Source organism: Biomphalaria glabrata, chromosome 16, assembly GCF_947242115.1.
Source record: "Biomphalaria glabrata chromosome 16, xgBioGlab47.1, whole genome shotgun sequence".
Taxonomy (NCBI): Eukaryota; Metazoa; Mollusca; class Gastropoda; family Planorbidae; genus Biomphalaria; species Biomphalaria glabrata.
The window spans coordinates 27,773,970-27,786,794 of record NC_074726.1 but is presented as its reverse complement, the minus strand read 5'-3'; the positions used below and the strand labels follow the sequence as shown (position 1 = coordinate 27,786,794).

General features: G+C 33.5%; 1 protein-coding gene across 3 annotated transcripts in view; it reads right to left on the bottom strand.

Annotated features, from left to right (window-relative positions):
* The window catches only part of LOC106075630 (ADAM 17-like protease), a 53,123-nt gene extending 40,516 nt beyond the window's left edge, over window positions 1–12,607 (bottom strand). For 2 of the 3 annotated variants that reach the window (XM_056014487.1, XM_056014488.1), the window contains exons 1-7: window positions 12,457–12,607; window positions 9,917–10,040; window positions 8,792–8,925; window positions 7,781–7,869; window positions 6,227–6,321; window positions 3,463–3,539; window positions 1,730–1,851 (exon numbers count right to left, since the gene is read on the bottom strand). In XM_056014487.1, coding sequence (XP_055870462.1) covers window positions 1,730–1,851; window positions 3,463–3,539; window positions 6,227–6,321; window positions 7,781–7,869; window positions 8,792–8,925; window positions 9,917–10,040; window positions 12,457–12,505 — 690 coding nt within the window. In that variant the 5' untranslated portion in view covers window positions 12,506–12,607. The remainder of the gene's footprint in view (window positions 1–1,729; window positions 1,852–3,462; window positions 3,540–6,226; window positions 6,322–7,780; window positions 7,870–8,791; window positions 8,926–9,916; window positions 10,041–12,456) is intronic. The other variant, XM_056014489.1, reaches the window with a different exon arrangement.
* Window positions 12,608–12,825: the final 218 nt, after the last annotated feature.

Below are 12,825 nucleotides of genomic sequence, written 5' to 3'. Positions count from 1 at the left end.
GGTACAGAAGATGATTCGTTGATTCGTTGCTATACATCGTTTGTCATTTCTTGCCCAGTGTTGTATATTTCTTACCTGGACATTCCTTATTGCCAGAATTTATAACTTTGATGTTATAACAGGGATTAAAACAAAAGTATATAGGCGATATTAATTAGGTCCAGAGGAGGGTTGAAGTCAGCATTTATCAGAATAAAAATTGCGCACCCAAATTCAAGAAAGAATGATTAACAAATAAAAATAAAGTGAAAGATGGCTATCAGGAGATAAGTTATCAGCGGCATGATCATAAGTATTTTAATGATTCTCATCTCTCAAAAGAGTTCCACTACTTCTACCACACCTTGGCCTTTGATCATTACATCAGGCAATATGCGCAAGATAATATTGACATCTCATCTCAAATAGAAACAATATATCTAAATAAAAAAAAAACACATTGCAATATATCTAATTTACATATATTCTTTCATTTCTAAACAAATATGAAGAGAGGATGGGGAACACTATAAATACTATAATAGCATGCCAAAAATATCAAAAAGCATTCTAGATAAACATATTTATATATTAGATGAAATGAGGGGTAAGAGGCAAAGCCTTTAGAACACAATTACATAATGACTAAGAAAAAAAATATTTAATTGGGGATGAAATGACGAGGATGAAGTGGCCGGGGATGAAGTGACCAAAGCTGAAATGACCGGGGATGAAATGACCGGTCACCCTTCTATTAGTACACTGGAGTAAAATGTTGAAGTGAATTTCTTTAATGTCTCATGCCTTCAAACTCAATCAGAGAAAATAAATCCAATCCAATGATGAATACATTTAATGAAATAAATTCACATAAGAAAATGACACAAGTATCAATACAACTAAACAGCTAGACCTACAATATGAAGTACATAACAGTGGACTCCAGTGTACCTTCTATGAACATAAAGTATAAACCACATAAACAGTGGAAGCCAATATCTTGCCTAGTCTTCCCTTTATAGTATTTCCAGAAAAACTTTCTAGAAACTACTGTTATTCTTGACCCTTTGAATATTCTGTGGAATTTATTTTTTTTTCCTGCTGACCATAGAGCATTTTTTTAACGGGTGTTTAAGGTCATAACCCTAAGTTTCACAAACTAACACCCAACCCTCTCTTTTACCTACTTGTGTTTAAAGTCATAACCTCTCTTTTGCCTACTTGTGTTTAAGGTCATAACCTCTTTTACCTACTTGAGTTTAAGGTCATAACCTCTTTTACCTACTTGTGTTTAAAGTCATAACATCTCTTTTACCTACTTGTGTTTAAGGTCATAACCTCTTTTATCTACTTGTGTTTAAGGTCATAACCTCTCTTTTACCTACTTGTGTTTAAGGTCATAACCCCAAGTTTCCCAACCCTCTCTTTACCTACTTGTGTTTAAGGTCATAACCTCTCCTACCTACTTGTGTTTAAGGTTATAACTTCTCTTTTACCTACTTGTGTTTAAGGTCATAACCTCTCCTACCTACTTGTGTTTAAGGTTATAACTTCTCTTTTACCTACTTGTGTTTAAGGTCATAACCCCAAGTTTCCCAACCCACTCTTTACCTACTTAACCCATATACTAGACTTGCAGTTGAGTGTGGCATTAAGTTTGAACTGAACTAGAAAGACAGACCTTGAACCTTCTAGAAACTAAATGGTAATCACATATATCAGCATAACATTTGGTTATTTTAACACTTACCAGCATAGAAAAACAAATAGCATGATTCTTTTTACAGCGGCCATCATATAAACTATAATCCCCCACAAGGCACAGCTCACACACCTGCTCTTTAGCATGACGTCTAGGTCGACTGCTGTTACCTGTCTCAATGGACGAATAGTTACTTAGAGTGGAAGCTTAAATAGTAGAATTATAGAAAACTTCAATGAACTGATGCGGGCTTAAAGCTCAGTTTCATAGATTTTGGTTAAGAAAAAAACTGCAAACAATTTTCCAAATTTAATTTTTAAAAATGGGGCGCTGAGGCTGAGCAGTAAAGTGCTTGGCTTCCGAACTGGGTCCTAGGTTCGAATCCTGGTGAAGAATGGGATTTTTAATTTAGGGATCTTTAAGCACCTCTGAGTCCACCCGGCTCTAATGGGTACCTGGCATTATTATAGTTGGGAAAAAGTAAAGGTGGTTGATCAATGTGCTGGCCACATGACATCCTCGCTAACCATGAGCCACAGAAACAGATGATCTTTTCATCATCTGCCCCATAGATCGCAAGGTCTGAATAGGGAAATTTACTTTTTTTTTATTTAAAAAAATATATTCAACTGTTACATCTTGATACCTGCCTAGCAAGGCCAGTAGTACAATACAAACAATTTATACTTGAATGGTTGCATGATCAAGCTGCATGGCCTGTCAACTCGATGGTCCCAGATACAGCCTATTGCTGTGGGAGGTTTGAGCTAGTATGAAAAAATCATTTCTGAAGAAACATCAGAAACATAGAACAAACTAAAACATATTTTTTTGGTGGCTGAGTTTCAGTCTTTTTTTGCTTTCATGGTTGTGTATCTTTAAAGGTGGGATACTTTCAATTTTACCTTAAATTACAGACCTTCTATTTACATCCTACGTGAGTAAACCTAGTGGTACATAAGTTAGACAGACCTGTATTACTAAATGGACATTGGGCCATTATTGCTGACTCCTTGAGCAGTACCGATAATGCTAAGTACCGGTAGTGAAACTACAGTTTAAGTTTCCAATGTTTATTAGTTCAGGTGCTACTTCAAAAAAGAAGATGATTACGTCCTACACGTCATGCATCTAGTCATGCCAAGTCACTGGTTTTCCTGGCTGCCTCAGGCAACCCATTCATTCCATGCTCTAATAGTACTAGGAAAAGAGTATTTGCAGAAATTTGTTCAATGATGTGGAATGAGGACTGTGCCTTTATCTTTGTGTCTTTCTGAGTATTTTATTAGATTTTGGTTCAATGTTTTATGTATAATTGCTACTTTACTTTGGAGTCTTCTATCTCGAAGGCTTTCTAAATTTAGTGATTTTACTAAATGTGTTGCTCTACATGACAACTATCATCCCCTTGCAAACCTGTAAGCCACGAACAAATTGTTGCTTGGATTTTCTTGTAGGGGGTTTGGGATAGGATTATTCATTTGAGAAAACATTTCTGAAACTTGAAAAAAAATCTTTAGATGAATTTTTTTTTAATTCCACACGAGACAGTAGATTTTTTTTTAAGAATAATTCAGAAAAAGAATTATGTCCTGTTATTTCAAGCTCAAATGGCACCAAGTTAAACTTTGCCAGTTAGGGCAAGTAATTAAAGGTGACCTTTATAGGATGAATGTAATTATAAGTATGTTTAAATAATACCAAACAAATAGAAATAATTCCTTGAAGATAGTAAAATAAGAGTATGTTATAACAGTTTTAAAAAATTAAATTAAAGTCACCTTCATGATCTGTCAGTCTGTATGTACTGTTATACTTTAAGCCTTCATAATCACTAAGTACCGGTAATTCAAAGCCACTGAGGAGAATTGAAATTGCAAATGGTTTCATGAGTTGGAATAAATAAGTTATAAATAATTCAAAGATTGGGCAAGTATTGCATGCTAAAAATTGTTTCATAAACAGACTAGTTTTATATCCCATAAAGTTTCATGAACAGACTAGTTTTGTATCCCACAAAGTTTTATGAACAGACTAGTTTTATATCCCACAAAGTTTCATGAACAGACTAGTTTTATATCCCACAAAGTTTCATGAACAGACTAGTTTTATATCCCACAAAGTTTCATGAACAGACTAGTTTTGTATCCCATAAAGTTTCATGAACAGACTAGTTTTGTATTCCACAAAGTTTCATGAACAGACTAGTTTTTTATCTCACAAAGTTTCATGAACAGACTAGTTTTGTATTCCACAAAGTTTCATGAACAGACTAGTTTTATATCCCACAAAGTTTCATGAACAGACTAGTTTTATATCTCACAAAGTTTCATGAACAGACTAGTTTTATATCCCACAAAGTTTCATGAACAGACTAGTTTTATATCTCACAAAGTTTCATGAACAGACTAGTTTTATATCCCACAAAGTTTCATGAACAGACTAGTTTTATATCCCACAAAGTTTCATGAACAGACTAGTTTTATATCCCACAAAGTTTCATGAACAGACTAGTTTTATATACCACAAAGTTTCATAAACAGACTAGTTTTGTATACCACAAAGTTTCATAAACAGACTAGTTTTTTATCCCACAAAGTTTCATTATCATAAACAGACTAGTTTTTTATCCCATAAAGTTTCATAAACAGACTAGTTTTTATTATATTATAAGATTTTTATTAGTGACATAGTTCAAAAGTCAGCCTGGAAATATTTGTGTAATACAGTGGACACCCTTGCAAGGCCAAACTCTTGCAAGAGAGGGCAAGCTGGCCAGTCAATTACAAAGCATCAAACACATTTTTTCAGGCTATGGAAAAAAATCTGAGAGTACAAAAAAATTTAGGGTTAAGTGTCTCTGGCAGCATGTCGCCTGGATTGCGACAATCCATAGTGGCAGCTAGGAAGGGCAGAACAATCTATAACTGCACAGTGTAGAACAGAACACACTCTCCTATTGGTGTATACTTTCAGGGTTCCATTCTAACTACGACTATCCATGCCATCACTGTGAAGAGTCAGTGGAAACAATGTCACATATCTTGCACAAGTGTCACCACTACGAGATTTAAAGAGAGGAGCATTTGGAAGGTCATTACATCAGGGCACTACACTGTATGGACAGAGCACTGCAGAAACAGTAGTCCTATCTGCTCTGAAACAAATTGAATTTCATCTCAGGAGTGTCAACAACCAATGTTAGTGCCTTTTTTATTCCTAGTTCCCTTTAACAAAAAAAGAGAAAGAAAAGTTACAAGACAAAGTCAGGTAACAAATCCAAGTCAAGGAGCAAGACCATAGCATAGAGAAATGTACCATAAGATTTGGATACACAACTTCTTACAATGTACAAAAGGACATCCCTCAGATTAACCCTTAAAACGTGTGTGGTAGTTTAGCCTCAGAATTGTAATTCCATTTTGTATGCACTCATTTTAAAACAGCTCAGCATTTTAAGGGTTAGATTAAAGAATTATTGCTTGAGCAGGAGCTAATTTTGTATTCATGTACCGGTAATAGGTTTTTCATTGCTTAAATCTTGGAACTTTTGCCAGACAAAATTAAAAACATTTGTGGGTTAGTAAAAACAGCTTCTCTTCTACTTGTAGGCTGTTGTAGAGGATGGACTTAAATTAAAAGAGAGCAAGCATCCATTTTAAATTTGTTATTTTCATGTATAATCGTATTAGTTATTTTCATGTATAATCTTATTTGTTATTTTCATGTATAATCATATTAGTTATTTTCATGTATAATCGTATTAGTTATTTTCATGTATAATCTTATTTGTTATTTTCATGTATAATCGTATTAGTTATTTTCATGTATAATCTTATTTGTTATTTTCATGTATAATCTTATTTGTTATTTTCATGTATAATCTTATAGATCTAGTAGAAGAGGACCTCTGTAATTTGAGATATTTTGATATTAAATTTTTATTATACTACATTACATTTTATTATTATATTACAATCTTTTGTGTACTGTTTTAAATGAGAAGGACTAAAATGGGTTATTAAATTAATTGAATGAATCAAGCTAGTGGAATTAAATTGAATAATTACTAATGAATCACAAGCAACAAGTTTTTAAACCAGAAAAAAATAAGCACATTAAACTGCAGTTTTGAGATAAATCGTACACTTGTGGCAAAGACAAGGAAGGGAACAAGGTAAGACAAAGAAGGGAACAAGGTAAGACAAAGAAGGGAACAAGGTAAGACAAGAAGGGAACAAGGTACGATAAAGAAGGAAACAAGGTAAGACAAACAAGGGAACAAGATAAAACAAAGAAGGGAACAAGGTAAAACAAAGAAGGGAACAAGATAAGACAAAGAAGGGAACAAGGTAAGACAAAGAAGGGAACAAGGTAAGATAAAGAAGGGAACAAGGCAAGATAAAGAAGGGAACAAGATGAGACAAACAAGGGAACAAAGTAAGACAAACAAGGGAACAAGGCAAGACAAAGAAGGGAACAAGATGAGACAAAGAAGGGAACAAGGTAAGACAAAGAAAGATGAACCTTAAGACATTTCCTTACCACTCTCCAAACTCTTGTTTAAAGTCTGAAATTCTGTAAGCCACAAACAAATGGTTGCTTGGATTTTCTGATTCATTCAACAAAAGATTTGCAGGCTTGTAAAAAGACAATAGATAAATTAGACATATTTTTATTTAATGGCACATGCAGGGAACATTTGCTACAACTAGCTGAATATTGTATGCTATATTTTATAATATATTTATATTATTATTTTATACCAGTGTTTCAGCGGAGCACAAGGGATCCGCAAGGGCCTGACTAGGTATTCCACGAACTATTCGAGTAATTCACTATCAAGCCTATAGCAGAATTAATTTCACAGTAAAGGCAGAACAGAAAAATTGATTTTATTTGCTAATCTCAGCAACGGAAAAAATTCTATAACAACACACTGTGAAATTTGAAACAAAGATAGGCCTACAAAGATCCACCATTAAATGATTTCTAGTCTAGTTTGTCTTAGAGTAGCCTACCACAATATTTTAAAATAAAATATCAATATTTTACTTCGTTTCCTAAAATCTATTTGTGTGAAGCAGCATTTTCGTATGAGACAATGCATGTTCTGGATGCTGAAAATGGAAACTAGCAAAACATACTCCTGTGAAATGTGTCAACAGTGAATGCCCACCAGAGTAACATTCTTTATACATACTGTTATACCCTAACAATATACTTTGCCATAACACCCCTATAGAAGAAAGAAGAGCGCTGCCTGATCTAGAAACCAATCTCAGATATAGGACTAGTCTTCTTCTTTGTTGTCTGGATATGTTGGAGCAGAGGTTCTCAAACTTTTTTGACCCGGGGAACCTTTTATATACCAGTAGTCTAAACTTGCCCACAGATCCCTAAGTGAAAAAGCTTCTAGGTAAGTAGGTATTTTAATTGTGTACAATTTTCATCTTTCTGCAGACCCCCTTCGACCCCCCCAGTATGAGAAACACTGAGATAAATTGCACAGTGGTTTCCAGATCAAGCAACTCTCCATTTAGTTTCTCTATGTGGGGGTGTTTTGGGGGTCAGTGTCTTATTTTGGGCCTCTTCATGAAGAATGCAGTTTTAAAGGACAGGTTTCTCTGGTGACACTCTGCAAGGGCTAATTCCACTAGTCTTGGTTTTCAGCTTATGGAACATATGTTGTCTCATTCTGTTGTGTCCAGTTCAGAGGCAAAAAATTAGACACTGGTCATGTTGGGATAGTTTACAATGGGCATCATATTGCTTATTCTAATTCATATGAGAGGCCTGGTGATCTGAACCCTCCACCATGAGGAGTGGAAGAAGATAAAGCTTCAAAAGTAACAATCACACTGATACACTGCTTTAAAAACAAGATATAAGATATGTGTATAACTATGCATCAACATATAGCCCCCATGTCAATATATTAGTTGCCTAGTGCGTTTGTTGATAATCTATTATCTATCAGCAAGTTTCAAAAGATTCTACACACAGACTCTTTGCTGAAAGAATAGTCGAAAAAGTTGTCTTAAGATATCTTTACCAAACAATATTTCAGAAAAAAAAATTACTTTTTAACAATCTAACCTCTACAGCAAATGTCTCGTTATCATCAAGTATATTTATAGACCATAAGTCATCCACAACATAGGCATTCACATAGGTGCTGGATTTACCTGGGGAACATACGCATTTTAGCTATAATGACATTTGTTGTTTTTATGTTATTATATTAACCAAAGAAAAGTAAATCATTTGTTCACATCTAAAGAATTAAAACTATTTGTTATCCTAAGACGAATGCCTTAGAAGGTCAAGATATATGGTATAGGTAACTTTGATCGAGGTAAATTCTAATATAAATGTGTCCTTACAAAAATTCTTGTAAGGGGCGACTGACTTATGGAATTGTTGGGAACATGGTTAGATTTATTTATTGACACAATTTTAGGCACAAAGCTTAAGATCAAATGTAATTTTAACTCTCACCAAAAGATAATATATTAAAAGTATTCTTAGAGAAATACTCATGAGTTTATTTTTTTGCTTTTTGCCTTGATAATTTTTTAAACCTGAGTTTGTGTGTACCGGTACAACTCTTCATTACTTCCCTTTACAAAGTTTTACAACTCTTCATTACTTCCCTTTACAAAGTTTTTTTTTCTTTATGTTTATTCACAAAATCTATAGAAACAAGTTTGTTCAAGAATGCTTCTTTTCTTTTTTGGCATTTCATTCATATCATTAATTACTAAGAATTTTACACTTTCATTTAATACAGATAGACATGGATACCATTTACCTATAGAAAAGAATTACATTTTTCTATCATTTATCTGTAGACCAGAGTAAATTCATTTATCTATAAACAACAATCAATTTATCTATACACAACAGTCTATTTCAACTAACTGAAGCACAACTGTTTTCTTTGAAAATTTTACTTTGACCCTGACCAATGGAGAGCCTTTTTTTAACTCAATAAAATTATTTTATTCAAAAAGATTTTCACTCAGTTCCATCTGTTGTCTGAAAGAGTTTTGGCCCTACAGTGAATTTTACTCCTATTACTGTTTACTGAAAGAGTTGTTCTCTGACCTTGAAGGATTCCTGTATACAATCTACTCTGGTCAACTCTGTAAGACTCCTTTCTTCCGTCAGGATCCACAATATACGCTTGGAAGTCACTGGTCAACACAGATGCACCAGACTTTAAACTCAAATGGAAATCTCTGTTAAGATCAAATATTAATACATGGAGTGAAATTAAAAAGTGCGTCAAGGTCAGCAGTTAAAATCTGACTAAAAGTTGAAGAGTTAAGCTTTATAAATGAAACCCTAGATTTCCCTATTATATAGTATAATCTATGCAAGTAATGCATTTGAATGTCTATCATCTCATCTCTGCATGGTGTCCCACATGGAATATAGGTCACAAACCAGGTGTCTCGGTTCTGGGTGAGTCTCTCCAACTGTCCCCAGGTCTTGCCCATCTGCTTGTCATCTGCATCCAAATCTCAGCGCCACATATTTCTGGGCTGTCCTCTCTTTCAATGTAACCCTCTTCAAATAATTCAGTGTAATGTATAAAAGTTTATCTTACCGTGCTCTTTATACATTTGACCAAAGTTATAAATAATACTGAGGTTTTCAAAAGGAGGTAGGAAAACATTCTTAGACTCCTGAGACAATATCAATTATTATAAATTTGTAAAAATAAATTTAGTAATTAAATTAAGTAACAAAGTAAAATGCTAAACGCAGATATATTTATTAAAGAACAGCAATATTTTCAGGGATAAATGGGATAAAAAAGATTTTAACATGATTCCTCATTAAAAATCTTGTATGAACAAATGCAATTATTTAATTTAAAAAAATATATATTTTAATCTACATAAATTGAGATATTCTATATTTTGATAGTATTAAAACTCTGAAACCAAATTGGATTTTGTCCCATTAATTAAATTTCAATATAAACTCAGATTCCATGCTGTTTCATGGACAAATACCAATTAGTATATTCATGTAATAAAGAATACATTTCATTTGACAATGGGAGTTTCTCATGTTTTATTGATGGGAGCATAGCTATGAATGGTGTGGATATGTAACTCATGCATGGGTAATGAAAAAGATGTACTGGTACATAAAAATGATGTGTGCATGGAAATGACATATAAAAAATGGGAGAGATGAGCATAAACTGTGTTGTGTCACCTTCCAAACATTGTAAAGCTTACGTCCTTGGTCAGTACTGCGCTTCCGCTGAATCTTTTGACTCGAGTGGTAACACTAATCTCACTAAATGTCTCGAAATGTTTTAAGTTTGTCAAGCAGTCAGCTGTTTAGAAGGACAATTATTTACATCATGATAAACACTAATACAATTTACTTAGGGAACAAATGGTTAAGTGATTGGCTTTCAAAACCGAGGAGGGTCTTGGGTTTGAGTCCCAGTATATACTTGGATTTTGAATTTACGCTGGTCATATGACACTTTCATTAACTTCAGCCAAAGAATCTTTACATATGTTCCAGATTGATCACAATATATATATATATATATATAGCTTATATATATATATATATATATATATATATATATATATATATATATATATATATATATATATATATATATATAACATATGTATATAAGAAAATACAGAATTTTTTTTATTAAATCTAAGACTATCGAAATTTAGCTAATGCTATGTATGAATTCAAGCTACAGTATTAGTGTTTTGATAACAGTTCCAATAGGGAAATTTCTTAAGAGAGTAAACTAAGCTATTCCTTGTCAATCTTCTTCTGCGACGGCTCAGAAAAAAATGTTTGGAATAGACAAGGTATCACCACAAACACAAAGCTAGGGGTCTATCATCTTGTCATCCTCCCTACATTGCTCTATGCCTCAGAAACGTGGACAGTATACAGAAAATATGCAAAAATACTGAACCATTTCCACATGACATGTCTCAGAAAAATACTGAATGTTTAAGGGAAAAAAACAAAAAAACAGACACTGAAGTCTTTCAAAGAGCATGTCTGCAAAGCATCCACACAATCCTGATGCAGCCAGGCCACAACTGCAGAATGGAAGACCACCGCATCTCTAAATGATTTCTGTATGGCCAATTAAGGGAAGGAAAGCACTCACCGGGTGGGCAAAGAAAACCCTACAGGAACACCCTCAAAGCTTCTCTGAAAGCCTTCAGCACTGACCAAGCCACCTGGGAGACAGAAGCACAAGGCAGAGAATAATGGGGTCTCGCTTTGTAAACTGGCGCACAATTTGCAGAGGACAAATAGAACAGCGCTGGCAGAAGAAAAGTGTCAGAGAAAAAAAGCAAGGCCAATAACACTAGCCTCACCAGCCACATGAGGTGGCACATAACCCCAGTGCAAAGCCCTCAGCCCCCAGGATAACAAAAGTGGTCATCATTGAACCATGATGGACGAACTATATAAACATATATATATGAAGTTGCAGCTATTTAATTTGAAAAACTGGAATTCGATAAGCCTCTTGAAGAACTCTATTTATGAATATTTAGAAATAATTGCTTGAGGTGATAATTAGTTTGGAGCTCAATTAATTTAATCTGCAAGTTCAGTCTCACTACTTTATCATACACACTAAAAGGCATTCTGAAAATATCTACATCTTTTTCAACAGCATAGAAGTCTTTTTAAATCTCCTTTTAAATATGCCCTCTTCATATCTAATCCTGTATTCCTTCACAACAGCCAGTGACTCTACAGATATCGTTATTAAATTGATTTTTTAATATCAATTGTTCATGTGACAGAGGAGATCTGTCTAAATGGAAAATCTGAGAGCCATACATTAATCTTCAATTATTTTGCATTCCGCAAAAAAAATGGAACCTGCTTGCTAATCTTCAGTAACAGAAATTTTTTTTTAGAAATAATAGGGCCTACCAATTATGCAGTATCATTCATATCAGTAAATTTGTCCAGAACTTCGAAGTCAACTGTGATGGACAATTTATTTGTTGAATGTACTCTGGATGTTTAAGTTGTTTTCAATAAACTTCTAGCTAAAAATTCCTTTTTCTTAAAAGGACTTTAAACTTGGAAAACTTGAATCATATATTGATGAACAAAGCCATTATAATTATTAGAATACATGTGTTATATATTACTTTTAGCAATGCAGAACAATATAACTTGCATATGTATTGACTGTCTGAGCAATATAAAATTTATTAAAAGGATTTTGTTGGCCTAATAAATCTAATTTGTTTAGGAAATCTTCAGATTTATTGTTTTCCTTCATCATTGGTCATGGATGCATAAATAATGTTGTTTTGTTTTAACACACTAACACAGTTTCATTGCAAGTGAGAAAGACTTTCTTTGTTTGTAGCAATATTACTTTGAATGTTTCATCAAATTCATCACATATTCAAAACTTTAATTTTCCATTGTGTACGAATTTATCATTTTATTTTAAATTATTATTGTGGCGGGCCGGGTATGCTTCTTCACGGGTAGGGCTTGGCCCGCGGGTCGTAGTTTGCCCATCACAGCTCTAAACAGACTTGGGCTGGGACAAGCTAGGGACGAGTAGATCCTAGTCCTAATGTTGCCAAAACTTTAAAAAACTCTTATCAGAAAAACTAGAGCTTAGATTTAATTAAAACTAAAACCAGCTAAAACTAATTGTTCTAGGCCATGTATTTTTAATTAACCTATCACTATAGTATCAGATCTAGATCTTTGTAATTTACCATAGAAATTAACAATGACGATTGTTATTACTATTTGAAGGAAGATCATAGTCTAGTCTCCACTATTTGTACTAAGTCAATGGCTTAAAATTGTTGATTACTTCCGTTGGTCGGATTTTTAAGAGATCTTTCATGACTATAGCCATAGCCTATAGATCTAGACCTATGTAGATCTAGATAAAGAAACTATACTCTAGATCTATATAGAACTTATATTAGTTATATTATAAAATACAGAGGTGTGCGTTATTTCAAAAAAGAAGATGAGATCTAGAGAAAGAATAGAAAATAGATGTAGATCTATTATCTAATCCTTATTTTCAGATCTATATATATATAGATCTATATCAGTATATTGTTAGACACCTT